The 25,863-nt window shown below is 44.5% G+C and overlaps 1 protein-coding gene across 4 annotated transcripts in view; it reads right to left on the bottom strand.

The window, feature by feature from the left end:
- Positions 1 to 936: 936 nt before the first annotated feature.
- Positions 937 to 25,863, bottom strand: part of PRORP (protein only RNase P catalytic subunit) — an 85,726-nt gene continuing 60,799 nt past the window's right edge. For 2 of the 4 annotated variants that reach the window (XM_073565188.1, XM_073565187.1), the window contains 3 exons: positions 2,391 to 2,539; positions 1,565 to 1,757; positions 937 to 1,163 (listed from right to left, as the gene is read on the bottom strand). In XM_073565188.1, the coding sequence (XP_073421289.1) occupies positions 1,032 to 1,163; positions 1,565 to 1,757; positions 2,391 to 2,539 (474 nt within the window). In that variant the 3' untranslated portion in view covers positions 937 to 1,031. Of the gene's footprint in view, positions 1,164 to 1,564; positions 1,758 to 2,390; positions 2,540 to 17,598; positions 17,840 to 25,863 lie in introns of those variants that run through there. The other 2 variants (XR_012227963.1, XM_073565189.1) reach the window with 2 other exon arrangements.

Raw genomic sequence — 25,863 nt, 5'->3', positions numbered from 1 at the left:
TACCTGATTATCGGGAAATAAGTGTTTTTGATAATCAGGCAATGTAAATTAACTTTGTGTCTTTAGTCACTGCACAGCCTTTCTTTCAGTATACTCTCTACGCAGCGGCACAGGAGTCAAGATGACATGCTGCTGCATTCTGCATAGGCAGCAACTGTGATGACAAATCGCTCAGTATAATTGCTATACTCAGTGCTTTGTCTTCTCTGTCACTGCCGATGTTGTACACAGCAGAATGACAGTCATCTCAACTTCTGCACTGCTGTGTAGGCAGCAATAGAGATCCTGTAAATTACCAGATCTTTATTGCTGCCTATGCAGCAGAGTTCAGTAATCAAAACGATTGTTTAACCAGCTGTGCTCTGCATAGGCAGCAACTTAGATGACAGTATTGCCATTACAGTCATCTCAGTTGCTGCCTATTGTAGTCCAGAGTGCAGCAGCCGATGACAAAGTCCTCTTTATTGCTGCGTTGTTTATAGGTACAACTATAGATAATGATTGGGTGCCAAGTGACACCTTTTGGCGCTCTGTGAACGCTCTCTAAAACCTGTATACAGCTGCCTTTCCACATCATTTATATGTATTTATTTCTGAAGGGTATAAATACAAAACCGAACTTTTAATAAAATGATCACTGTCCCACAATACCGTTGTTTCAGGGGAGGAACCAAAAACATTAACCAGTACAATCCTTTGTGTTCCTTGTAGATAAGTGGTGCTTTTCTAATTCTGGACAACACCTCTACATAGTGTGCTGGAGGGAAAATTATTGGCTGTTGGGTTTCCCCATTGATTACAACTCATTAGTGGGGTCCTGACTATGGGACACCCAATAATGAGCCTATTGTTGGGTACCATCCTCACAAAAAGGACTTTTTTTTTTAATTTTTTTTAAGTGGACAATCTCTTTCAGCAGAAAGAAAAGTCATACTGGAAGATTCAATAAGATTTATTTCAAACACAAAGTTGTACAAAAATTCCCCAGAAAATCAAACTCAGATCACCCGATCATGGATCGGCCATGACTGCTAGGATAACTTCTTCATGCACAGCCAAGTCTTGGGCACCTCATAGGAGGCTCTCTTTACCCCCACTTCATCATAGGGCATGTGCCAAGAAGTTTGCGTATTCTGCAGGATAGTATCATAAGTTAGAATTGGCTGTGGAAACAAGAAAAAGAGTTAATGAAACATTACTTTTTTTTTTTTGCAGAAAACAACTAATTGTCACCTTTACTCTGATATTAAAAAAGCTTTCCTCTTGTAAGAACCCCCCTTAAATACAGGTCACTGGATCCTGGCTATATTAATAAGATCTTCTGACACTTCAATGTTTAAAGCTGGGATCTGCTGATAAAATTCTAATGTCTACAAACGGCTTACCGTAAGTTGGAAAAAAAAACTTGGTTAACAAATATTGGAAATGTTGTCGAAATGCAAAAATGGAAAGAAGGCAAGAAAAAAAAGTATCATTTGGAAATGTTACTATAACTGTCGGTAAATTGTGCAAATGTGGATAACCCCATATTAAAAAAAAGAGAACAATTGTAAGTTCTTTTTACCCGTAAATGAACATTCCCTGTGGAGTAGAAGGGAAGCACCAACTGGTGTCCCCGCTGCCACTTGAAGAAGAGACGTTGCGTTTCAGTGTCAGGCAGACATGCTTTGTGGTCCCGTAGAAGATCGCCGGTAATAAAGCAACAGTGACTACCGGAGCTTAGACAGGCGTAAAGTAGGAAAGGGTCATCTAGTGATCTGCATGGGGGCAACACATATGACAATTACGCAGCACGCAAAGACAGGCAATGTTAGGTCAAATTAGGGGATGTTCACATTTGGCCCCTTTTTTTGGATTTGGTGGGTAAAATCTGAAACATTTTACATTACAGACATAATCAAAGAGATTTCTGAAATCTCATGCACATATTTTGAGCTATGTTGCATTTTTGCCAAGACATAGAATGTGAATTATCTCAGACTTTTTTGCAGCGCTTTTTACCCCAAAGGAATGGACGTAACAAGGCTGCAAAAACACAGGTAAAAATGTGACAAAACCATGCGTATTGTAGAGTGTGAATACAGTCTTATATAGCATATGTCATAATAAGCAAATTACAAATGGTGGGTTATAGCACCTTGATGCCGGTCCTTGGACCTGGGTGTCTAATATTGGAACATCCTTGGTTCAAAGGGTAGCAAGTCCAATAAATGGTGAGCGTAAACTGCCAAACTGAAAATTAAATGAAAACTCTACAGTCACGGTATGACATGCAGCTCCAGACTGGCGAATTGTGACAGCGGGTATATTCGCCATGCGGGTGGGTGCTGTAATGGGGCGAATAGCTGAGGAAGCGATAATCAGCATAAGGCAAATAAGACCGTACTCACATGTTGTCAAGGAAAAAACAGTCCGCACATTCCTGTAAGCGCCGAATGTCCTCTTTTAACCATTTCTTGGAGTTGATTAACATGTGCTTCCTACCGAGTACCAGGATCCTTTTGCCCCTCGCTGCCAGGCAAGACACTACAGACAGGAGCTGGAGAACATAACAAAAACAGGACAAGAATAAAAAGGTGTAAGAAAGGACTCGCCAACGCTCTCAACATGTCCACTTCAGGAAATACTTGGGTACAATCATCATTCTGGAGTTACCTTAGGACTCTGTTGTACACCATTCCCCTACAGAATCTGACGTTAAGCACTGACTGGAGAAAGTCAGACACAAAATATTGACAAGGTGATGGTCCTTTATGGAGAAAAAAATAATAAACCTACATATTTAACCTTCTAAAAAGATCTGTCAGCCAGATCTATGCCTGCTACAGTCTCAAAACAGTCATATTGTATGAAAATATTCATACTGCATTTACACTGCAAGATTATCAGAAGCCAGCATAAACAGCTGATCGGCGCTCATAGTTTGCCAGTGTAAACAGCTGATCGGCAGTCATCGTTGGCCAGTGTAATCAGCTGATCGGTGGTCATGGTTGGCCGATGTAAACAGCTGATCGGCGCTCATAGTTTGCCAGTGTAAACAGCTGATCGGCAGTCATGGTTGGCCAGTGTAAACAGCTGATCGGTGGTCATGTTTGGCCGATGTAAACAGCTGATCGGCGCTCATAGTTTGCCAGTGTAAACAGCTGATCGGCAGTCATGGTTGGTCAGTGTAAACAGCTGATCGGCGGTCATGGTTGGTCAGTGTAAACAGCTGATCAGCAGTCATGGTTGGCCAGTGTAATCAGCTGATCGGTGGTCATGGTTGGCCGATGTAAACAGCTGATCGGCGCTCATAGTTTGCCAGTGTAAACAGCTGATCGGCAGTCATGGTTGGCCAGTGTAAACAGCTGATCGGTGGTCATGGTTGGCCGATGTAAACAGCTGATCGGCGCTCATAGTTTGCCAGTGTAAAAAGCTGATCGGCAGTCATGGTTGTCAGTGTAAACAGCTGATCGGCGGTCATGGTTGGTCAGTGTAAACAGCTGATCGGCAGTCATGGTTGGCCAGTGTAATCAGCTGATCGGTGGTCATGGTTGGCCGATGTAAACAGCTGATCGGCGCTCATAGTTTGCCAGTGTAAACAGCTGATCGGCAGTCATGGTTGGCCAGTGTAAACAGCTGATCGGTGGTCATGGTTGGCCGATGTAAACAGCTGATCGGCGCTCATAGTTTGCCAGTGTAAACAGCTGATCGGCAGTCATGGTTGGTCAGTGTAAACAGCTGATCGGCGGTCATGGTTGGCCAATGTAAACAGCTGATCGGCGCTCATAGTTTGCCAGTGTAAACAGCTGATCAGCAGTCATGGTTGGCCAGGGTAAACAGCTGATCGGCGGTCAAAATAAAAAAAGCTGTGCACATGCTGCGGAAATAAAACGCGCCGAAACGCAGCGGTTTATTTTCCGCAGCATGTCAATTCTTTGTGCGGAATCCACAGCGTTTTTGCACCTGCTCCATTATAGAAATCCGCAGGTGTAAAAACGCAGGGAAAATCCGCATAAAATCTGCAGGTAAAACGAAGGTCATTTTACCTGCAGATTTAGAAAAATCCGCAATCTGAAATAGGACATGCCGGATCATTATCTCCTCCGGCAATTAATTGTCCGGGACTCCCATTATTAGAGTGTTGGTCAAACTTATGCATATCAGTAAGTTTGGCAATAATAGTTTAACGTGTATGGGGGAATTCCGCTCTCTCCAGTCCATACAACGGCCACTGGTGGAGCAGCAAGTGACCAAACCTGTCCATCAGTCTCCTCCAATTGAAAACCTCACATGTGAAAGCTGCTTTTCGATTGGAACAGGCTGATGTACAGTTCTGGTCACATGCTCCCCCACCCGCGGCCATTGTATGAACAGGAGAGCTGTGCAGTCTGTGAGGAAGGTGGCAGGAACAAGAGCAGGATGAGAACCTGTCCTACCCATGTAACAGTAAGTATCATGTCCTCACCACATATGGTAAAATAAACATAATGTGGCCGACCCCGATATCACATTCTGTAGCCAGCAATAGACAATGTAATATGGCGGCTGTACGAGGCAAACAGTGCAAAATTGTTTATGAAACCAAACAGCAAAAATGACTTTTGCCCTAGTTGCATGCATTTAGGTAAAAAAAGTAGTTCACTGACAACCCCTTTATGTTAGATTCTGCAGAAAATCTATGCAGCCACACAATAGGACCCTCAGCATGCCACACTGGACTGACAGACAGACATTAAAGGGAGTATGTCACACCCAAAATAAGATGTGCTCAGCCAAGGGCTCCAAGCACCAGCACCAATTTGAGCATGCTCTCATCCCTCTCTCCTGTCTGTAGAGACTGCTACAGACAGGAGAGAAGGATGAGAGCGTGCCATAATTGACAATGCCAGAGTGCAGGTTCCCTGAGCTCCCGAAGTATCAGAGTCGGAGATTTAGTTTAGGCAACATTTGCTCTGGGGTCACTCTTATTCTTTTTTTTACTTTAAAAAAACAAAAAACCAAAACAAAACGGGTAACAATTGTCCATAATTGGCTGCCAGTAAATGTTGTATGTTGGATCAATTATAGCAGGTCATCCATAGTTTCTTTCCCCAGGATAAGCAGCGAGGTGTCTGGGAGCCATTTACTTATCCTAATTCATAGAACATGCCATGGAAGATGACTGCACAAATAATTCTTCCATCTCCACTATGACCAGCGGCTATAGCTAGTTCTCCACAAAGGATATGGCCATTGATTAGGATACAATTGCTGATTATGTGGATATCCATTTCTGGACAGCTTGTAGGGTGCACATATATAAGCTGCAATGTTATAAATAAATATGCAAACACAACTACCAAAGTCACGCACAAATGGATTTTCATAGTCAATGCTGCCGGTGGCCTAGGCCAGTTCTCCAGCCTGATAAAAACAAGTTTAAATGTGTTAAAAATACTAATTAATACAACTTACTAACATGCTTTTATTATAATAGCTGTGCTGTCCCGATATCTGTGCAGGATCTGATGCAATTCTGTGTTAATTCCAATACGTGCTACTTTAAAAGGGAATCTGTCAGCAGGATTTCACCCCCAAAACTATTTATATGTGCATGTAGCTCTTGCAAAGACAAGTTCAGTAGTACTTTTACATGGTCAGATGGCTCCTCCGTTACTGAGAAATAAGCGCTTGAATTGATATGCAAATGAGGCTAAAGAGCTATGGAAGATCTGAAGCCTCTGTCACTCCAACTCTACTCCACACCCCCCTTCTCTTGACAGCTCCTGTGAACGAAGTTATGAGGTGTCAGTCCAGCAGGAGAAGGCAGTGTTGGGCGACAAATAGAGCTTGGGAGTGACAAAGGTTTGGGAAATGCTTCCATATGCCAAAAGCACTTAAGCCTTCTTTTCATATTGATTCAAACAAAGATTTCTCAGTGACAGAGGAATGGACTGGCTTTACTTGTCTCTGCAAGAGCTACATGGGCATATAGTTTGCTGGGTGAAATCCTGCCGATTCCCTTTAAGAAGCCTGGCTGTAGAACTTGCCAGTGCACTTGCTAAGCCAAACTCTTTCTCTGTCACATCCGATCAATAGACTGAGAATGTCTCTGATGTAGCTATCGCACAGAGCCTGCCGTCCAGTCCCCTTCCACGCATCAATAACCAAAGGCCGACGCGAGGTCTGGAAGACATTTTTACAGTAAAATTATGTTGGGCAATTGGTAGAGAAAAAAAAGGAAACCACAACAGGATTTCCTCTGCAAAGACCTAGAATGTCAGAGTGGTCTCGTCCTATGCTACTCTGTACACACAGACACGATAATGGCCAGCCACAAGAACACTTTACAGATTTCATAATTAGGTAGAGGAAACTCATAAAAATGTGAACATTTCTTATTTTAAAAGGATGTCCACTCCAAATGTGAAGCTTGCCATCAATTAGAAAGGTAAACTAGAAGTGAGCACAACCTCAAAGTTTGGTAATGATGTGGTTACAAGGGAAGAAGTACCGTATCGCATGCTATAACAATGTATAGGCAGAGCTTATTATTTCAGTGCAGATACATCGTTTGCCTTATGGATCAGGTTTTTCCTCGATTTCCTGCAGTGATCTGACCGTGATGGACTCATTTTGGGATTCAAAAACCGTTCCGGTCATTGTGTCAGAGCATTTCTTGATGTAAGCGCCTACAAATATGTTTGATGGTGCAATTTGACATATTACCAGCAATGCCACAAACCTTCCAGGAATGGATAATTATGTGTTATGTTGATGGGGAGTGAACATATTTACCCAACACAAAGCCTGTCATTCTAAACTATTTGTATCACAACTTATGGTACTTCATCTCCTCTATCTTAGAAATAGCAGTTTTTTTAAATTTCTCCAGTCCCGTATTATCAATGTAACATGTACCAAGGCAGTTCAAAGATAATTCACATGTCCCATTTCATCGGCCATCGACAATGGTCTGTGGACACTGGAATCGAAGGAGCACCGTCCCTTAGCTGATGTTGTCCGCGGCTCTTCTTTTGACTAGCCAAACTGATGCGACGTTATACAGTGGGTACGGAAAGTATTCAGACCCTTTACATTTTTTCACTCTTTGTTTCATTGCAACCATTTGATAAATTCAAAAAAGTTCATTTTTTTCTCATTAATGTACACTCTGCACCCCATCTTGAGAGGAAAAAAAAAATTTCCACATTCCTGTTTTTTTTTTTTTTTTAGGCAAGATGAGGTGCAGAGTGTACATTAATGAGAAAAAAGATGAACTTTTTTGAATGTATCAAATGGCTGCAATGAAACAATGAGTGAAAAATGTAAAGGGGTCTGAATACTTTCCATACCCACTGTAGTTGCAGTGTGATGAAAAAGGATAACACGCCAGGGGGCTAATCAAAGGAAGAGCCATGGATGCCATCAACTAAGGCCTGTTTCACACTTCAGTTTTTTTCCATCAGTCAAGATCCGCCGTTTTCCTAAAAAAAATGGATCCGCCATTTTGTTTGGCGGATCCGTTTTTTTTCCCATTGACTTGCATTACTGGTGGATGTTGACGGATGGCCATCCGTCGGATCCTTTTTTTGCGGAACCGCCAATTTTTTTGCGTCCGCCGACATGCCCGGACGGAGCTTGTAACTTTTTTTGGCATGCCCGGAGGAATGATCTCAGTCGGAAATGTAACCCTGAAATCATTTCTGGCGGACGGTAAAAAACAAAACAACTAACTCTCTCTCTCTCCAAGAGGCGGTACTCTCTCCCCCTTTCCAGCATCCTCAGACCACTGTTGTGGTTTTGTCTATTTCCCCTTTATGCTGTATATTTCAGAGCGCTTTACCCACATCATCACTGTCTCCATTGGGACTCATCATCTACATTCCCTGTCTGCATGGTTATTGACTGTGAAAGGAAACTGGAGAACCCGGAGGAAGCCCACGCAAACACGGGGAGAACATACAAACTCCTTGTAGATATTGTCCTTGTTGGTATATGAACCAAGGCTATACGTTTTTCTGATAAAAGTGAGGGCAACAAACGCACTTTTAAGAACATATAAAGAGGATCTGTCCTCAGAATAGAAATGGTATATATCTACAGATTGTCACCATTGTGACCATATAAATCAAGGCACGCTCTTAGGCTTTTATGCATTTCCTACTTATCGCATTTCACTCTTTCACCTCAATACAGCTTACAGTCTATGCCTCGTACGGTAGGTACTAGATGACAGTATAGTCATATAGCCATCTATTACTGGTCCCAACGGCCCATAGGAGCACATGCGATCAAGGTTACTACTAGACTGTATTGATTATTGAGGTGCAATAATGAAGGAAGTGGCACGTGGTCACAATCGTGATGCTATTATGCTAAGAGTCCCATCTATGATAAATATACATGTACGCATAGCACTATGGCCTTTATTTGTTGGAGCTGTAGGGTGCAGGTTAGGCACATCAGCAAAAAAAAAAAAAAAAGAAGAAATTGACAAGCCCCCAGTCCATGGTATAGCTGGCGCCAGTATAGTAGGGTAAGGAACGTCACAGCTCCTGTCCATGGCCAAAGAGAACTGTCCTGGACCATGGACCAGGGTTGCGCGCAGCCATCTGCTCATATTCACACTTGTATTGTAGAACTCTATCATTCTTCTTTTCAATAAATACTTTTGAAACATAAAACTGTTTGATGTTGAAACTTTTCATCCGAAATATTCAACTAAAAGTCTGAAGCCTGGGAATGTTGGAGGGTTTCACCTAAGTAGACCTCGAGTCATATGATTACTTTGTTCTGAAGCTGGCAGATATGAAGTGAAGAGGAAGTGATCACCAAGATACCACAAACTACGTCAATGCCTTGAACTAGCGGAGAACATTAGCCGGTGGATATGTTATAACGCAGAGGAGAACATGTTCTTAGTCCCAAATGGCCTACACAACCTTCTGCATAGATTATGTCCCCAAGCCTTAGCAGTTTATTACGGAGGAGTCATCTGCTTTGGACAATTTTTATCAAAAGGGACCTCTGCCAAAAAAATAATAATTACAGGCCAGCACCTCCAAGAAAAGGAAAGAATATGGCCATAGAGAAATAATGTTTCTAAAACTTCATAGTCTGTAGTGTTGTGAGCTCATCTGGTGATGTGGACATTCTTAGCTGTAGATCTGGGTTGCAGCACGGGCTAGAGGTGATGGTGCAGCGGATTGCAAAATGCAACAGCACCAGGAAAGTAGAAATGAGTTCATTATACGGGTACTTTGTTACAGCAGAGCTGAAAGTATGAACTGGGAGTAGCAATGATTATTCTTTATAATAGCCAACATCAGGAGCTGGTTGCAATGTGAACCATTGATGGTTTCAAGAAAGGCTTAGATGCTGTTTTTTTTCCTAGAAGAAAATATAAATTATTATGTTTATGTGTAAAATTCTTGTTCACATTGTTGATCCTGATGATCTACACTCACTGGCCACTTTATTAGGTACACCTGTCCAACTGTGTGTTAAGACTTAATTTCTAATCAGCCAATCACATGGCGGCAACTCAGTGCATTTAGGCATGTAGACATGGTCAAGACAATCTCCTGCAGTTCAAACCGAGCATCAGTATGGGGAAGAAAGGTGATTTGAGTGCCTTTGAACGTGGCAAGATTGTTGGTGCCAGAAGGGCTGGTCTGAGTATTTCAGAAACTGCTGATCTACTGGGATTTTCACGCACAACCATCTCTAGGGTTTACAGAGAATGGTCCGAAAAAGAAAAAAAATCCAGTGAGCGGCAGTTCTGTGGCCGGAAATGCCTTGTTGATGCCAGAGGTCAGAGGAGAATGGGCATACTGGTTCGAGCTGATAGAAAGGCAACAGTGACTCAAATTGCCACCCGTTACAACCAAGGTAGGCAGAAGAGCATCTCTGAACGCACAGTGCGTCGAACTTTGAGGCAGATGGGCTACAGCAGCAGAAGACCACACTGGGTACCACTCCTCTCAGCTAAGAACAGGCATCTGATGGCTACTTTCAGCAGGATAATGCGCCATGTCATAAAGCTCGAATCATCTCAGATTGGTTTCTTGAACATGACAATGAGTTCACTGTACTCAAATGGCCTCCTCAGTCACCAGATCTCAATCCAATAGAGCATCTTTGGGATGTGGTGGAACGGGAGATTCGCATCAGGGATGTGCAGCCGACAAATCTGCGCCAACTGTGTGATGCCATCATGTCAATATGGTCCAAAATCTCTGAGGAATGCTTCCAGCACCTTGTTGAATCTCTGCCACGAAGAATTGAGGCAGTTCTGAAGGCAAAAGGGGGTCCAACCCGTTACTAGCATGGTGTACCTAATAAAGTGGCCAGTGAGTGTATATTCGGGATCAGGAAGGAAAAAAATTGCTTTATTAGGGCAGACTGGGATATGCATTATGGTTGTACCTGTACCCCAGGCCCGGATTGGCAATATAATCAACCAGGCATTTTCCCGCTGGGCCGCTGTCACGTGGGCCGTCATCTGGCCGCTTGCCAGCTGCTGCAGCCACTGTTGCTCCTGCCGCCGGCCCTCTGCGGGCACAGCGGTGATAATTTCAAGTTCCTCCCGCACTGCAGGGAGATAAGCCGCCACGCCCCCCCACCCTCGCCTTAGCATGAGACCCCCTCCCCCCCCCGCAGCCACTCACAGCGTCGCACTCGCTTGCCTGCTCTCTCTGTTAGCAGGACCTGTGATGAGGTCACAGGAGGGGAGGAGTCAGGGGGGTCACATGTTCAGGAGACTTTGTCCAGACCCCCGATCATGTCACCCCCTGACTCCGCCCCTCCTGTGACCTCATCACAGGTCCTGTGCACTCAGCCTTGCCTCTACCGTCTGCAAGACTCTGCTGTGCTGTTGTCATGGTGATGGTTGAGGTAAGTATGTGTGGGGTCAGGATTTACAGTGTGGATGTAGCAGAGCCGTGTGTGTATGAGGTGTACGGAGCGGAGCCGTGTGTACGAGGTGTACGGAGAGGAGCCGTGCGTGTACGAGGTGTACGGAGAGGAGCCGCGCGTGTACGGAGCGGAGCCGTGTGTACGAGGTGTACGGAGCGGAGCCGTGTGTACGAGGTGTACGGAGCGGAGCCGTGTGTACGAGGTGTACGGAGCAGAGCCGTGTGTACGAGGTGTACGGAGCAGAGCCGTGTGTACGAGGTGTACGGAGCAGAGCCGCACGTGTACGAGGTGTACGGAGAGGAGCCGCACGTGTACGAGGTGTACGGAGAGGAGCCGCACGTGTACGAGGTGTACGGAGAGGAGCCGCACGTGTACGAGGTGGACGGAGAGGAGCCGTGTGTACGAGGTGGACGGAGAGGAGCCGTGTGTACGAGGTGGACGGAGAGGAGCCGTGTGTACGAGGTGGACGGAGAGGAGCCGCGCGTGTACGAGGTGTACGGAGAGGAGCCGCGCGTGTACGAGGTGTACGGAGCAGAGCCGTGTGTACGAGGTGTACGGAGAGGAGCCACGTGTGTACGAGGTGTACGGAGCGGAGCCGTGTGTGTACAAGGTGTACGGAGCGGAGCCGTGTACGAGGTGTACGGAGAGGAGCCACGCGTGTACGAGGTGTACGGAGCGGAGACGTGTGTACGAGGTGTACGGAGAGGAGCCACGCGTGTACGAGGTGTACGGAGAGGAGCCACGTGTGTACGAGGTGTACGGAGCGGAGCCGTGTGTGTACGAGGTGTACGGAGCGGAGCCGTGTACGAGGTGTACGGAGCGGAGCCACGCGTGTACGAGGTGTACGGAGAGGAGCCAAGTGTGTACAAGATGGATGGAGAGGAGCCGTGTGTGTATGGAGTGGAGCCATATATGTACGAGATGTACGGAGCGGAGCCAAGTGTGTACAAAGCATACAAAGCGGGCTTTTCCCACGGACACAGGAGTGCACGGCGGAGCCCTGAGGAGCATTTTAAAACACACACATGACGTTCCACCTGAAGTGATGTGCTGGAAGCTGACCGGAAATGAGATAATTTCTTGAGCAGATTGTGACGGAACCAGGAATGCTTCAGATCCATCACCGTGTCCTCCTCCGACAGCGCAGACAGCAGGATCGCCTTGGAATCGGGGATGCCGGCCATGTGAGCGGATTATGATATGTCCTGCACCGGGAGGCTCAGGTGGGCACTACAATGGGAGCCGGGCTGCTATAGTATCTTTGTAGAATCTTTCTTTATTTCTTTCTCTCTTTTTCTTTCTTTCTCTGTTCTTTCATTCTCTGTTCTGTCTTTCCCTCATTTTCTTTCTCTCTGTTCTTTCTTTCTCTCTCTGTTCTTTCTTTCCCCTCTTTCTTTCTTTTTCTTTCCTCTCTTTCTCTCTGTTCTTTCTTTCTTTTCTTTACTTCTTTCTTTCTCTCTCTGTTCTTTCTCTGTCTCTCTCTGTTCTTTCTTTGTCTCTCACTGTTCTTTCTTTCTTTCCCCTTTCTTTCTAGCTCTCTCTGTTTTCTTTTTTCTCTCTCTCTCTCTGTTTTCTCTCTTCCTTAGTGCCAGTCCGTGTGCCCATAATGCCAGCCACTGTGCCCTCAGTACCAGTCAGTGTGATCAGCAGTGCTAAATGGGTGCGATTAGGTTTGGACATGGGTGTGACTAGTTGTGAAATGGGTGTGGCTGGGCGCGCGCCGCAGTCTTTGGCCATCTTTCCCTTCTTCAAAAGTTGGGAGGTATGATAGGGGCGGCTATGACCAGGGGGTCTGGTTGCCCAATAGAGAGCAGTTCTGCCAGAAATTCTGTAATCATGCATACAAAAGGGGACAGAGCTTTGGGAGGAGTACTGTACCTAAAAGCAATAAATAGGACTGAGCTGAAATACTGGGCACAGCTGTGACTACATGTTATATAGTCGTGTTAATCTCCTCTCACTTCTTGTAAACTACAAGTGTACAAAGATATTATATAGTCACCATGTGACTAGTGGGCCTGTGTAACTTCAAATGCCAGGGCTGAATTTTAGTCCCAGTCCGGCCCTGCTGTACCCCATTCTATTTAGGAACTTTTATCACTCAGTTGATGTTGATGGGTCTTTTTTCCAACCATACTAAGTAACTACAACCCAGCATGGACTGACATGGAGGGAGCAGGCGATTAAGGGAGCAAAGTAGGGTGCTGGAGACATGATAGGTGAGTAACAGTGCACCTCTTCATTTTTAAGGCCTGGTCCAGAATAGTCTGTCAATGAAAAAACAGGATGCCTGGCATAAAAATTATTAAAGGGAATCAGTCAACAGGTTTTACTACCTCATCTGAGTACAGCAGAATGGCAAAGAGACCCTAAATCCATCAATGTATCACTTAGTTTACTGGGTGCAGCCGTTCTGACACAGAGTTTTTAGATTTAGCAATGCAGCAGAGCTGAGAAAGCTAACATTGTCCACACCAGGCTCTGTATGTACATTATCTAATATCAGTAAGCTGCTTATCAGATGAGGGGGCTGAGTAAGACAAGTGTCACACAGCTTGATAAGTGACACATCGTTGAATTCAGTGTTTTATCCCCTACCTCATGCTGTCCTCAGATTACATAGCAAAAACCTGCTGACAGATTCCCTCTTTGTAAAGTTGAAGCATTAATGTCCTTTTTAGAAACCCAGCATCTTTCTTCGGGACCATATGCCTTCTTTTCAATCAAGCAGAATAAATTCCCACGGACCTTCTTATAGTAAAGAATTTGGTTAATCTCAGACTCAACAACAGGAGGAACTGACTTGACAGAAGAGGAGATTCATTTGGAACCAAGAATGAAGCAAGGATACATGAAAAGCAATGGGAATTTTCAAAGTAGAAGACAGTTAGTTTCAAACCGATAGTAACCGGAATGGTTTGTTCAATAATTTGGAACGTACCGAAAAACTTAACAACCAGTTGCGAACAATACCAGAAGCAACGGTATATTGCTGGAGTGAGTTGAAAGTGTGAACAACACTAGAAGTAGTAAAGACAAATTTGTTATCAAGTAGCTTCTTGCTGCAGAACTGACGTTCTGAACAGCACCAGAAGAAGTAGGACTGAGATTGGTAATAATAGCCAGATACAGGATAGCAGACTGGAGTAGCTGATAATCATACACCGGACTAGAGCTGAAACAATATGGAAGTGTGGCATATCTTCAGACAAACACATGGTTGCAGAGTGCTACACCACCTCAATACTCAGGCTTAATGTCATTGCCTAAGACAGTTTTAAAAGACACTGGGCATCTAAGGTGCTTGTCAGGTTATTAGTGATGAGCGAATTTAATCACAGAACCCTTGTCCAGCGGTCATGTCAGTAGTCACTGGACAGGAGCCCTTTGAAATGTCTCCTACTGGGGCCTCTGTCAATTTGTAGGCCCGGCCAGTGGCGTAACTAGAGTCCGATGGGCCTCGGTGCAAGGTTTGGACCGGTTCTCACTCATCCTGATTATATATCTGTATATCTCTCTGTCGTATATATATATATATATATATATATATATATATATATATATATATATACACACACACACACATACAGTATATATATATACACACACACACACGCACACACATACATTATATATATATATATATATATATATATATATATATATCCTCTATCCTGGTATATATGTCTCTCATCCTGGTATAGATATGTCCTCCATTCTGGTATTTATATCCCCCAACGTAGTATATGTCCCTTATCCTGGGGTCCATACTGGAATATGTACCCCAATCTGCCAATGTTCTTTAATGTAGAGAAAAAAAAAAACCCATTATACCCTGCAGGGGTTAACACAGAGGTCATGGGGCCCCATGGCAGAAGTATAATACACCCCACATAGTACCCCTATAATATCATGTGGTCCCCATAGTTCTCCCTATAGTATAGTACACCCCTATAGTCCTTCCTATAGTATAATGCACCCGCCATAGTCCTCCCTATAGTATAATTCACCTTCATGGTTCTCAATATAGTATAATGCACCCTTCATAGTCCTCACTATCGTATAATCCGCCCCTCATTGTCCACCATATAGTATAATGCACAGCCCAGAGTCATCTATGTAGTATAATGCACAGCCCAGAGTCTTCCATGTAATATAATGCACAGCCCATAGTCATACATGTGGCATAATGCACAGCCCATAGTCATCCATGTGGTATAATGCACAGCCCATAGTCATCCATGTAGTATAATACATAGCCCATAGTCATCCATGTAGCATAATGCACAGCCCATAGTCATCCATGTAGTATAATGCACAGCCCAGAGTCATCCATGTGGTATAATGCACAGCCCATAGTCATCCATGTAGTATAATGCACAGCCCATAGTCATCCATGTAATATAATGTGCATCCCATTGTCATCCATGTAGCATAATGCACAGCCCATAGTCATCCATGTAGTATAATGCACAGCCCATAGTCATCCATGTAGTATAATGCACAGCCCATAGTCATCCATGTAGTATAATGCACAGCCCAGAGTCATCTATGTAGTATAATGCACAGCCCAGAGTCATCTATGTAGTATAATGCACAGCCCAGAGTCTTCCATGTAATATAATGCACAGCCCATAGTCATACATGTGGCATAATGCACAGCCCAGAGTCATCCATGTAGTATAATACACAGCCCAGAGTCTTCCATGTAATATAATGCACAGCCCATAGTCATACATGTGGCATAATGCACAGCCCATAGACATCCATGTGGTATAATGCACAGCCCATAGTCATCCATGTGGTATAATGCACAGCCCATAGTCATCCATGTGGTATAATGCACAGCCCATAGTCATCCATGTAGCTTAATGCACAGCCCATAGTCATCCATGTAGTATAATGCACAGCCCAGAGACATCCATGTGGTATAATGCACAGCCCATAGTCATCCATGTAGTATAATGCACAGCCCATAGTCATCCATGTAATATAATGTGCATCCCATTGTCATCCATGTAGCATAATGCACAGCCCATAGTCATCCATGTAGTATAATGCACAGCCCAAAGTCATCCATGTAGTATAATGCACAGCCCATAGTCATCCATGTAATATAATGTGCATCCCATAGTCATCCATGTAGCATAATGCACAGCCCATAGTCATCCATGTAGTATAATGCACAGCCCAGAGTCATCCATGTAGTATAATGCACAGCCCAGAGTCTTCCATGTAATATAATGCACAGCCCATAGTCATACATGTGGCATAATGCACAGCCCATAGTCATCCATGTGGTATAATGCACAGCCCATAGTCATCCATGTAGTATAATGCACAGCCCATAGTCATCCATGTAATATAATGCACAGCCCATAGTCATCCATGTAATATAATGCACAGCCCATAGTCTTCCATGTAATATAATGCACAGCCCATAGTCATCCATGTAATATAATGCACAGCCCATAGTCATCCATGTAATATAATGCACAGCCCATAGTCTTCCATGTAATATAATGCACAGCCCATAGTCTTCCATGTAATATAATGCACAGCCCATAGTCATCCATGTAGTATAATGCACAGCCCATAGTCTTCCATGTAATATAATGCACAGCCCATAGTCATCCATGTAGTATAATGCACAGCCCATAGTCATCCATGTGGTATAATGCACAGCCCATAGTCATCCATGTAGTATAATGCACAGCCCATAGTCATCCATGTAGCATAATGCACAGCCCATAGTCATACATGTAATATAATGCACAGCCCATAGTCATCCATGTAGTATAATGCACAGCCCATAGTCATCCATGTAGCATAATGCACAGCCCATAGTCATACATGTAATATAATGCACAGCCCAGAGACATCAATGTAGTATAATGCACAGCCCATAGTCATCCATGTAGCATAATGCACAGCCCATAGTCATCCATGTAGTATAACGCACAGCCCATAGTCATCCATGTAGCATAATGCACAGCCCATAGTCATACATGTAATAAAATGCACAGCCCTTAGTCATCCATCTAGTAGTATGGCCACCATGTACTCCATGATTTAAAAAAAAAAAAAAAAAAGCCCACCTTTTCTTCGCTCCGAAGCCGCGTGGCCTCCTCTCCTGAAGTCAGTAGCTGACTTCAGCGTGCAAGCGCATTATGTCACTTTCATGTGCCCCCGATCACATGTATGCCGACATCAGCTGCTGGCCTCTGATTGTCCAGCAGCGTGTTTTGCAGCGCACGGTCCTGATGTGTATTGCTGCGCACAGACCCTTCAGCTGGATGCGTAGCATTACACTTCAGCTGGATGCGCATCTGGGGATGGACATCCAGCTGAAGTATTTGCTGATGTCCGGCACTATGTCTTTGTTGCAGTGTGATGCAAGGAGGCAGATTGCAGTTCTCCCATCTGGTAGACATGAACTACTGATGTACAGTGCTGGCACTATAGAGTTAAGCAAATTGATTGGCTCAGCTCTAGTAAAAACTAGCACAGAAGGAGACGGCCAGAGGAGAAGGTAGCAAAGCCAGGACAAGTGAGTAACACATGCAAAAAAGATTATAATTTATAATGGAAATAATTTTATGATGAGCTGTTCCCAGTACACAAACCATCCTTTAAAGCATCACTCCAGAGTTTTTTTTATTGCACCATTGGAGTGGAGCTTTAAATGTAATTCCCCTGCCCCCTGTCTTATACTCACCTGCTGCAGCTTTCATCCTTTTCCAGCATCGTTCCTGTCCACAGAATGTGCCGGAGGTCACTTTTCAATGCATCTTTATGAGAGCCTCGTTCTGGCTCTCAGACTTGCATGGAGCTCTTGTGACGCAAATTCTGACTTCCCGCCAGTAACAAGTTGGAGCGGTGTCGGTAAACGGTGAAGCCCCGGAAGGTGAGTATAAGAACGGGGGCAGGGGCTTACATTTATAGCGCCACTCCAGTGCTGAAAAAAGAAACAAAACGCTGGCATCACGCTTTGGCATTGAAAGGATTGTTCACTACTTGGACAACTCATTAAATGATTAAGCGCTTCCCCCATGCGCAGTGCAGCTCATCTGTGAAGCGTTCACAGCACAGTGAGTGGTGCAGTGAGCAATGACTATAATCGCTCCCTGCACTGACCCCATGATTGACAGCTGGCAGCTCCCCAGAGAAAATAGACTTCATTTTCTCCTGGCAGCTGCACTTTCACTACAGCAGAGAAGTAGCATCGTAATGCTATTTACCTGCAGCTAACTCAGAGGTGACAAGTTCCCTTTAAAGAGCTGACCACACTTTCACATTTTTGGCATTAAAAGGGTTCGGTAAGAATTGTACTTTTTTTATTTGATCTTTAATAATTTATTCCTTATTATTCATTTCAACTAATGCTATGGATTTTCTCTGCCGAGTTCTGCAGCAAAATCAGCATATGACGCATGTAGATTTTCTTACTGATTATTTGCAGAGTTTTTCCTCTAAATTTACACAAGTTTTTTGCCAAAAATGAAAAGTTAATGGGAACGCATCATGTGAACATAGCCTTGTGCTACATGTAGTCATCCTTTTGCAATGTCAACAGAGTAGGACCCCCCATAGCCACATGCAATGTCTATACAATTGTGAATAGAGACTCTGCATTGTTCACTGGACATACTGTGTGGGCATTTAATGGCAGGGTGCCCAGGGCTCTCAGTACATTTTATTGGCATTTTGAATAAAAAAAACAAAAGTTGACATCGAAAACCATTAAAGGGTCCTGACAGCATAAAATTGAACAAATCACCCACCAAAAAGAAAAACATGCAGAGAGAGAACACAAACAAACAAAAATAATCAACTTATAACCTGGTGGCAGGTCCTCTTTAAAGACATTGGCATTTTTTAACGGATCATACTTTTGTTGCTAGCATTAATGTGCATAGTGTTGGCCATATGGGTAGTACTATAATGCCAATATTAGCCACTCTGTAGTGTCAGACACAAAAGTTGAGTACTGTGGCTATCTAGAAGGGGATAGGGCTAACCGGAATTCCTCCCTTCTGCTCACTAACCACCCGAACGCTTCAAGACACTCTTGGGATAACAGAGGGAGGTGAAGTGCGTGTCGCGCTTCCCTACAATGCATACTGCAATTTCCCTCGATAACCCTAAGGCTATGTGCACACGTAGCAGAAAATTTCTGCTTAAAAAACGGACTCCCTTCCCAGAAACCGCGCATTTTTTAGCGTTTTTTTCCGCGCAGTCCCAGACTCATAGAAATAGCCAGAAATGCGGAAAAATCCACGAAATTAATGAGCATTCTGCGTTTTTACCACAAAGCAGTTTTTTTGCGGTAAAACACACATCAATATGCACAAAAATTGAAAAATGCATAGAAATGAATGGGAAGCTTATTTTTAGCGTTTTTATATTGGATTTATTGGCAAATCCGCTAAAAAAAACGCTGTGTGTGCACACATCCTAAGTGTTTGGCATGTACACAAATTCTCTACTCCTGGCTTTTCTGTTTAGGATCTCACGCTTCATTGCCACCTTCAAAAAGGCCTCTTACACCCCTTACACATGACTGTGATTGACCATATGAAGACTATGGACACCTGAACCACTCATATGACTCCACACGGTCTTCAATCTTTACCTGACTCCCTTGGATTTAGTTTGGAGGCTCGGCGGGCTTTTAAACTTAGTTGGAGGCTGGAAGAACTTCCTGATGTCACCACACGAATACACAATCCTTGCCATCCCCTTCTCTTTGTTCCCCTTTCTTCCCCATCTAGTGTCCATTCTACTTTCTTTTGATGCCTTCTTGTTACTAATTACATTTATTCCAGAAGTTATAGTTGATTCTTTTGTTACTTGCCATATTGTCTACATCTGACCTTGTAGACCATAAATTTTGTCAAAATACGAGAAGTCAGCTCACCACCTTTAGTCCATCTAGAAGCAACCACAGCAGGATCCAGTAATGAAGAGTAAGCGTTACACTTAGCGACGTACCAGCAATCCCGACAACGATACAACCTGGTCAGGATCGCTGGTGCGACGCTACATGATCGCTGGTGAGCTCTCAAACAGGCAGACTCACCAGCGATCAGGACCAGCGAGGACACTGGTATTCATGGTAAATAGCGGGTAACTAAGCACGCGAGTGGCTTAGTTAGTTACCCGCTGTGTACCCTGGATACCAGCGTGATCGCGCTGGGAGCAGGTATCCACGGTAAACAGGCGCTTAGTTACCCGCTATTTACCTTGGATACCAGCTCCCAGCGTCTGCTTACAGCGCTGGGAGCTCGCTGATTGTTGGTCTTCCGCTGCCACACGCGGCGATGCGTGCTGGCCAGCGGAGACCAACGATCGAAAAATGGCCCAGGACATTCCTGCACGATCAGCGATACCCGGCGGGGGGGACGGTCGCTGATGCGTGCCACACACAGCGAGATCACTGATGCGTCACAAAATCTCGCTAGCGATCTCGCTTAGTGTACCCCTTACGTCCAGCAAATAATCAAAAGATAAAAGACCCATAGGTCGAAAGGCTTTGATCATTAGCGGCATTGAGCCAGTGTGTGTATTGTGCTAGACATTATCTAAATGTCATTTTAACCACTGTTTGCATTAAAAGTTAAATTTTATCTTTTGATTATTCGCTGGACGTTACTCTTCATTACTGCATAAATTTTGTCTTCCAATAAAAATATTCTTCGGTTATTAGGACGACGGGTGCAGGGTTTTTTGTGTTGTTGCAGTATTTGACTATTAAGCTTCAGAGATACCTACAAAGGGGACAACCCCTGTATGGGACGGTTACACTGTACTCCTGTCTGGACCAAGAAGCACAACGCTAAACTTAAGTGGAGCGTGGGAAACCACCTAACAATCTTTTAGGGGAAAGTATGTAAGGTGGCAGGAGAGGAGGGAAATATAAAAATAGGTCAAGTCTGCTGGGTGGCAGGAAGCAGACAGTCTGTGTCAGTCAGATGACTGTCTAACGGTGCCACTCATCGTGTAATATATGCGTGTCTGTGTGTGCTTGAAATAAGAGTCTGTGATTAATTGGTAGTCCAGACTTATACTGATGATCGATCATACACAATAGAGTGATGTCCGCCGCACCCGACAATATTGACATGTTCGGCCTTCACTCTATATGAGGATGCTGGTTACTGATTGTCGGGGGAGATGTCCAATTTTGGACTGCCAATCACATTGTTCTCCTGGAGATAAGCTGAGGGCAGTCAAGTCTGTCGGCAGCTATCTCATAGAGAACACAGAAGTCATCAGCTGAGTAGGTGCTACTGTTTATAGAGGAGAGGGACATGACGGCTGTCAGCCATCTAATGTGTATACGGGATTTTAGGATGTCATCAATATTTGATCGTGGGGGGTCTGACACCTCTGGACAGGTGGAAACAATGAACGGAGCCCAGCACATGGTCTACGGTTCTGTAGACCATGCAGTGTTCATTACTGCAGCTCAGCAATTAATAAAATGATTAGGGGCTGATTTGCAGCACTCAGGAGCCACCACTACATAGGGCTAATTCACACAGCGTCATTTTCCTGACCGCAATATGCAGTGATAGTGACTGCAGACGTTTGTCCCAAGCCTGCATTACCTCTTTAGCTCCTCACACCTAGCCTAATGGACATCTCCTCAGTGTCCCTCCTCCCTGCTGCTACCATTTCGTACTGCTCAGCTCTAGCTGTTAGACAGGCATGATTGGCTGAGATTGATAACACTTGGACTTATGAGATCTTTAACTCGAGTTGAGCTAGATGCTAATTTTGTACAGCCTTTTTTTTTCAGATTTTCAAAGCAAGTACCCCAACTTCATCAGGTCTCAGATCTGTTTAATTATGTATGCATTTTATAATATGAAATCTGCTGATTTCACTTTGAGTACGGTTAACACCTCCATATTCTCTTATTGCAGCCCCATTTTTGGGACCGACCTTGGGTCCTGTGACCCCCTACTGATAACGTCATACTGTATATGCTTACGATGCTGGTAGTTTGGGTTACGAAAACCCCAATCTGGACAGATTCTATGAAAATACGAAGCCAGGGTCAGAAACAGAGAAATCAAGTAAACAAGCCGGGTCGGTAACAGGAAAGTCAAACAATAATGCACCTTGACATGAAACTAGTGACAGACTGCAACTAGAACCTAAGCTCAGGCAAGATGTGGAGTTAGGAGCTGCCTAATATATTCACTGATGGCACAGGATAGACCATGGAAGTAAAACTCTGCATCATACAGTGGTTTTAAAGATCCTGCAGAGTCTAGCCATGCCTCCCTATAGCTGATTGGAGACTTTCCAGCAACAGGATGATGTAGCAGTTATGGAAGTTTTTCATGAGGCAACTCAGTGAGATTATCTGACACTGGTAGTATCAGAGTGGTACACACAGTAAGTAGGATGGCGCTTATAAACCGTGCAAGTCACCGGAATGACAGTAGCAGACGAAGATCACACATTCTGCTGCTCCATTCATTCTGACTGGAGTGTCAAATATCAGCCGAGTGCAGCTCTTAGCAATTCTCTGTGGCTCCCACAAAGAATTAATGGAGCGGCAAAGCACATGATCATCGAGCTCCGCTCCATTCAGCCAAGGCTCCGCAGAGCCCTGCTTCTCGGAATCATTTGGACCCCCAGCGACTGAAAAGTTGTCCCCTATCCCATAGCTAGGGGATCACTTTTACTCTTGAGAACAACCTCGTTAAATGCTTAAAAAAGTATTTTTGGGATGATGTTTTTCTCATTCTTACATACTTGTAGAATTCTTTTTTTTTCTAAAATATGAAAAAAAAAATCAGTAGAAAAAAGTGCTGTGTGTTTTGAAAACTTTTTTTGAACTTACACTAAAGACTTTTCAACACTGTTTTTGCAATAAGAAGTAAGGTTTGAAAAGAAGCCAACGACAACATGAAATTTCAGTGATTTCAATCAAAATGTTAGTTGTTATTCAGGCAAATCAGCAATTTTTAGGTGCGTTGAAAACTTGGACAAGGCACCAGTAGATTTTGCTGAAGGTACCTAAAAGCTAAATAACTTACATTTCATATGATGCAAAATAGCAAATGAAAAGCAGCAACATGTGACACAGCTAGAATATCTAGAATATACTCGATGACTGTTCACTGTCAGAACAATGCGGAGAAGAGGTTTCTGTGGGCACATGTTTTGCTGATCAGATTCTGTGTCACTAGGGGAATTTCACTGTGGCAAACCTAAAACAATCTGATCCGGCTGCTGTTATTTAAGGGGCTTTTTGACCTCAATAGAATAAATTTAATACAACTATTATACGAATCTCTGGTTTCAAACAAAGGTCAGTTTGGTGTCACACAATTTCCCTATCACACCAGCTTCTGGGGTTTTTGCCCTTATTTAACCAAAATCTACAAGTTCTTAATTGTCATTGATAAACGTAAGGGTTTTAAAGGAATATTTTTAGCTTTTTATTTTGCTGTTATTTTATAATTAGCTTGTTTCTTAAAGTAGGTGATAACCTGCTGATTGGTGCTGCTCCAACTGCTGAACAACGAATGGCCGGAGAGGGGAATAAAGGTACTGTCACACTTAGCGATGTACCAGCGATCCCGACCAGCGATATGATGCGGTCAGGATCGCTGGTCCATCGCTAAGTGGTCGCTAGTGAGCTGCCACCCAGGCAGATCTCACCAGCGACATTGCAGGGGTCGGGGGTCGCTACTTACGTGTCAGACGAGGCGATCCTGACGTCCTCCCGCCCGCGTCCACGCGTCGCTCGTCGTCACAGCAGGAAGCTGACGACGAGAAACGGTCCAGGACGTTCTCGCGCGATCAGCGATAACCAGCGGGGGAGCGGTCGGAGGTAAGTATCAGACATAGCGATATCGCTATAACGTCACAAAAACCAGTGACGTTATAACGATATTGCTAGCGATATCGCTTAGTGTGACAGGCCCTTAACAATCGCAGTCCCATTCCCCGCAATATGTGACTGTAAAGAGGCCATCCCAGTCGCATATTGCACTTCTCTGATACACGAAACACCTACTATTCGGGCACGGACACCAAACACGGACTTCAGTAGGAAGTCCGTGTTACTGTTTGAGTTCGGCTGCCCAAACACCGGGTGTTTGTTGCGCTGTCATGTGCATGACAACACGGCAAACACTGCTTCTGATCGGCGGTGAAATCATCCCCGCTGGTCAGAGAGCCGCAGTTCCCGCGCTGTCAAAAGACAGTGTGAGTGCTCTGGTGTCAGCTGAAGGGACAACTGCTCCCATCATACGACACATGCAGCCGCTAATCCAGCGAGAGCAGGAGCGGCGGATGAGAGTATTCATTAGCCACTCCTGCGCTGTAAATAAATAATTTAAAAAAAACCTGCGTGGGTTCCCCTTGCAGCCTTAAAGCTGACAGCTGAGGGCTGCAGAACCCAGCTATGAGTTCTGCCTGGCTGGTTATCAAAAATAAAGGGGAACTAATGCAGGTTTTTTAAAATTATTTATTTAAGGCGCAGGAGCCGGCTAATAAATACTCCCATCCGCTGCTCCTGCTCTCACTGTTATTAGCGGCAGCAGGTGTCAGATGATGGGAGCTTTTGTCCAATCGGCTGAAATGAGTGACCGGAGGTAAGCTTTATGGTCCGATCACAGGTGAGCACTCATGATGTCTTTTGACAGTGTGGCACCGCGGGTCTCTGACCGGCAGGGATGATTTTACCTAGCTGTGTTTGCCGCACTGTCATGCAGATGACAACGTGGCAAATACTGGATATTTGGGCCCCTATTCAAGCGAACGGGGTCCGGGTTCGGGTACTGTTCTGGTACCCAAACCCAAACTTTTTTTTTTAACTGTTCAACCGAACCCGAACAACCAGGTATCCACTCATCTCTACTCCTGTGATTAGATATTGCCGATGCATCCTCATTAGGGCGCCTCCTAGTGTTAGATCAGTGTTAGTGCTTCCCTCCCATAACATTCATGTAATGTCACGAGGTTACCGCAACAGAGTGAAGCCAGAAGAAGATAACGGATGATTGCTCCTATTCTGGTGCTGAGAAGAATCACTTCGCCTTCACTTTAATGGTGTTTATTCCTTCTGGCAGATCAGGGGTTAATCAGCCATGTTGGAAATCTCTGTGCTCGCAGCTGAACTCATTATCCACTACTTTCCCCTTTATAATCTGGGCTCTGATGCAAATCCTTATCAGAGCTAGCATTTGCTGCATGGCTAATGGAGTGAGAGGTGTTCATATGAGGAGAGATGAAGGAGTCATTAGTGACTATTGCTTGGTTTGTATGCGTGGTAATTCCATATCCTTCTCTATTTTGGTTTATTCCCCTACCTTCACGCCACGATGCATTCCTCGGTTATATGTGAGTGAATATTTTGTATGCTTGGTATTTTCAGTTTACCCTTGATTGTGTTGCTTTGCTCATCATGTTGGTGTACTACGGTGCACAGTAGCGCCCCTCTTCCCTGGGTGAGGGAAGAGGACAGATGGAGGGCTTACTCAAGAGATAAGGCAGGGGCAGAGGCCCCGGCATCTTCACCTTCAGAAGTATGCTGGGGAATAGGGCGAGCTAAGGCGCCCCCCAGTGTTAGGGACAGGGAAGGAGACGGGTCCCGGGACACCCAAAGGCTGTGTCGTGACACGTAATGTGACCAAAGCCACAAAGATAAAGACAATTTTAGTACTCTTACTGGCTGGTTTGTACAATAGCAAGAATCACTTCACTGCTGTGTACAAGATTCAGGTGCACGTTCTAAAAGGAGTCAATAGGAGTTATTGCCAACAGATTCAAAGGACCCGGGTCCATTGACCACATCAGAACTAACACCGATCAGCCCCCCGCAATGTGACAGCGGGGTACCAATGGGTTACCATGACAGCTGGGAGCCTGATGAAGATCTCCATGGCTGCCATCTCAGTCCTTTTGTGAAGCCTAGTCTTCGGCTGGGATTCATAGTAAAATAACATTTTCTTC

Source organism: Dendrobates tinctorius, unplaced genomic scaffold, assembly GCF_039654945.1.
Source record: "Dendrobates tinctorius isolate UK_male_01 unplaced genomic scaffold, ASM3965494v1 ptg000574l, whole genome shotgun sequence".
Lineage (NCBI taxonomy): Eukaryota > Metazoa > Chordata > Amphibia > Anura > Dendrobatidae > Dendrobates > Dendrobates tinctorius.
The sequence above is the reverse complement of the archived record's forward strand: the minus strand, read 5'-3'. Positions and strand labels throughout refer to the sequence as shown.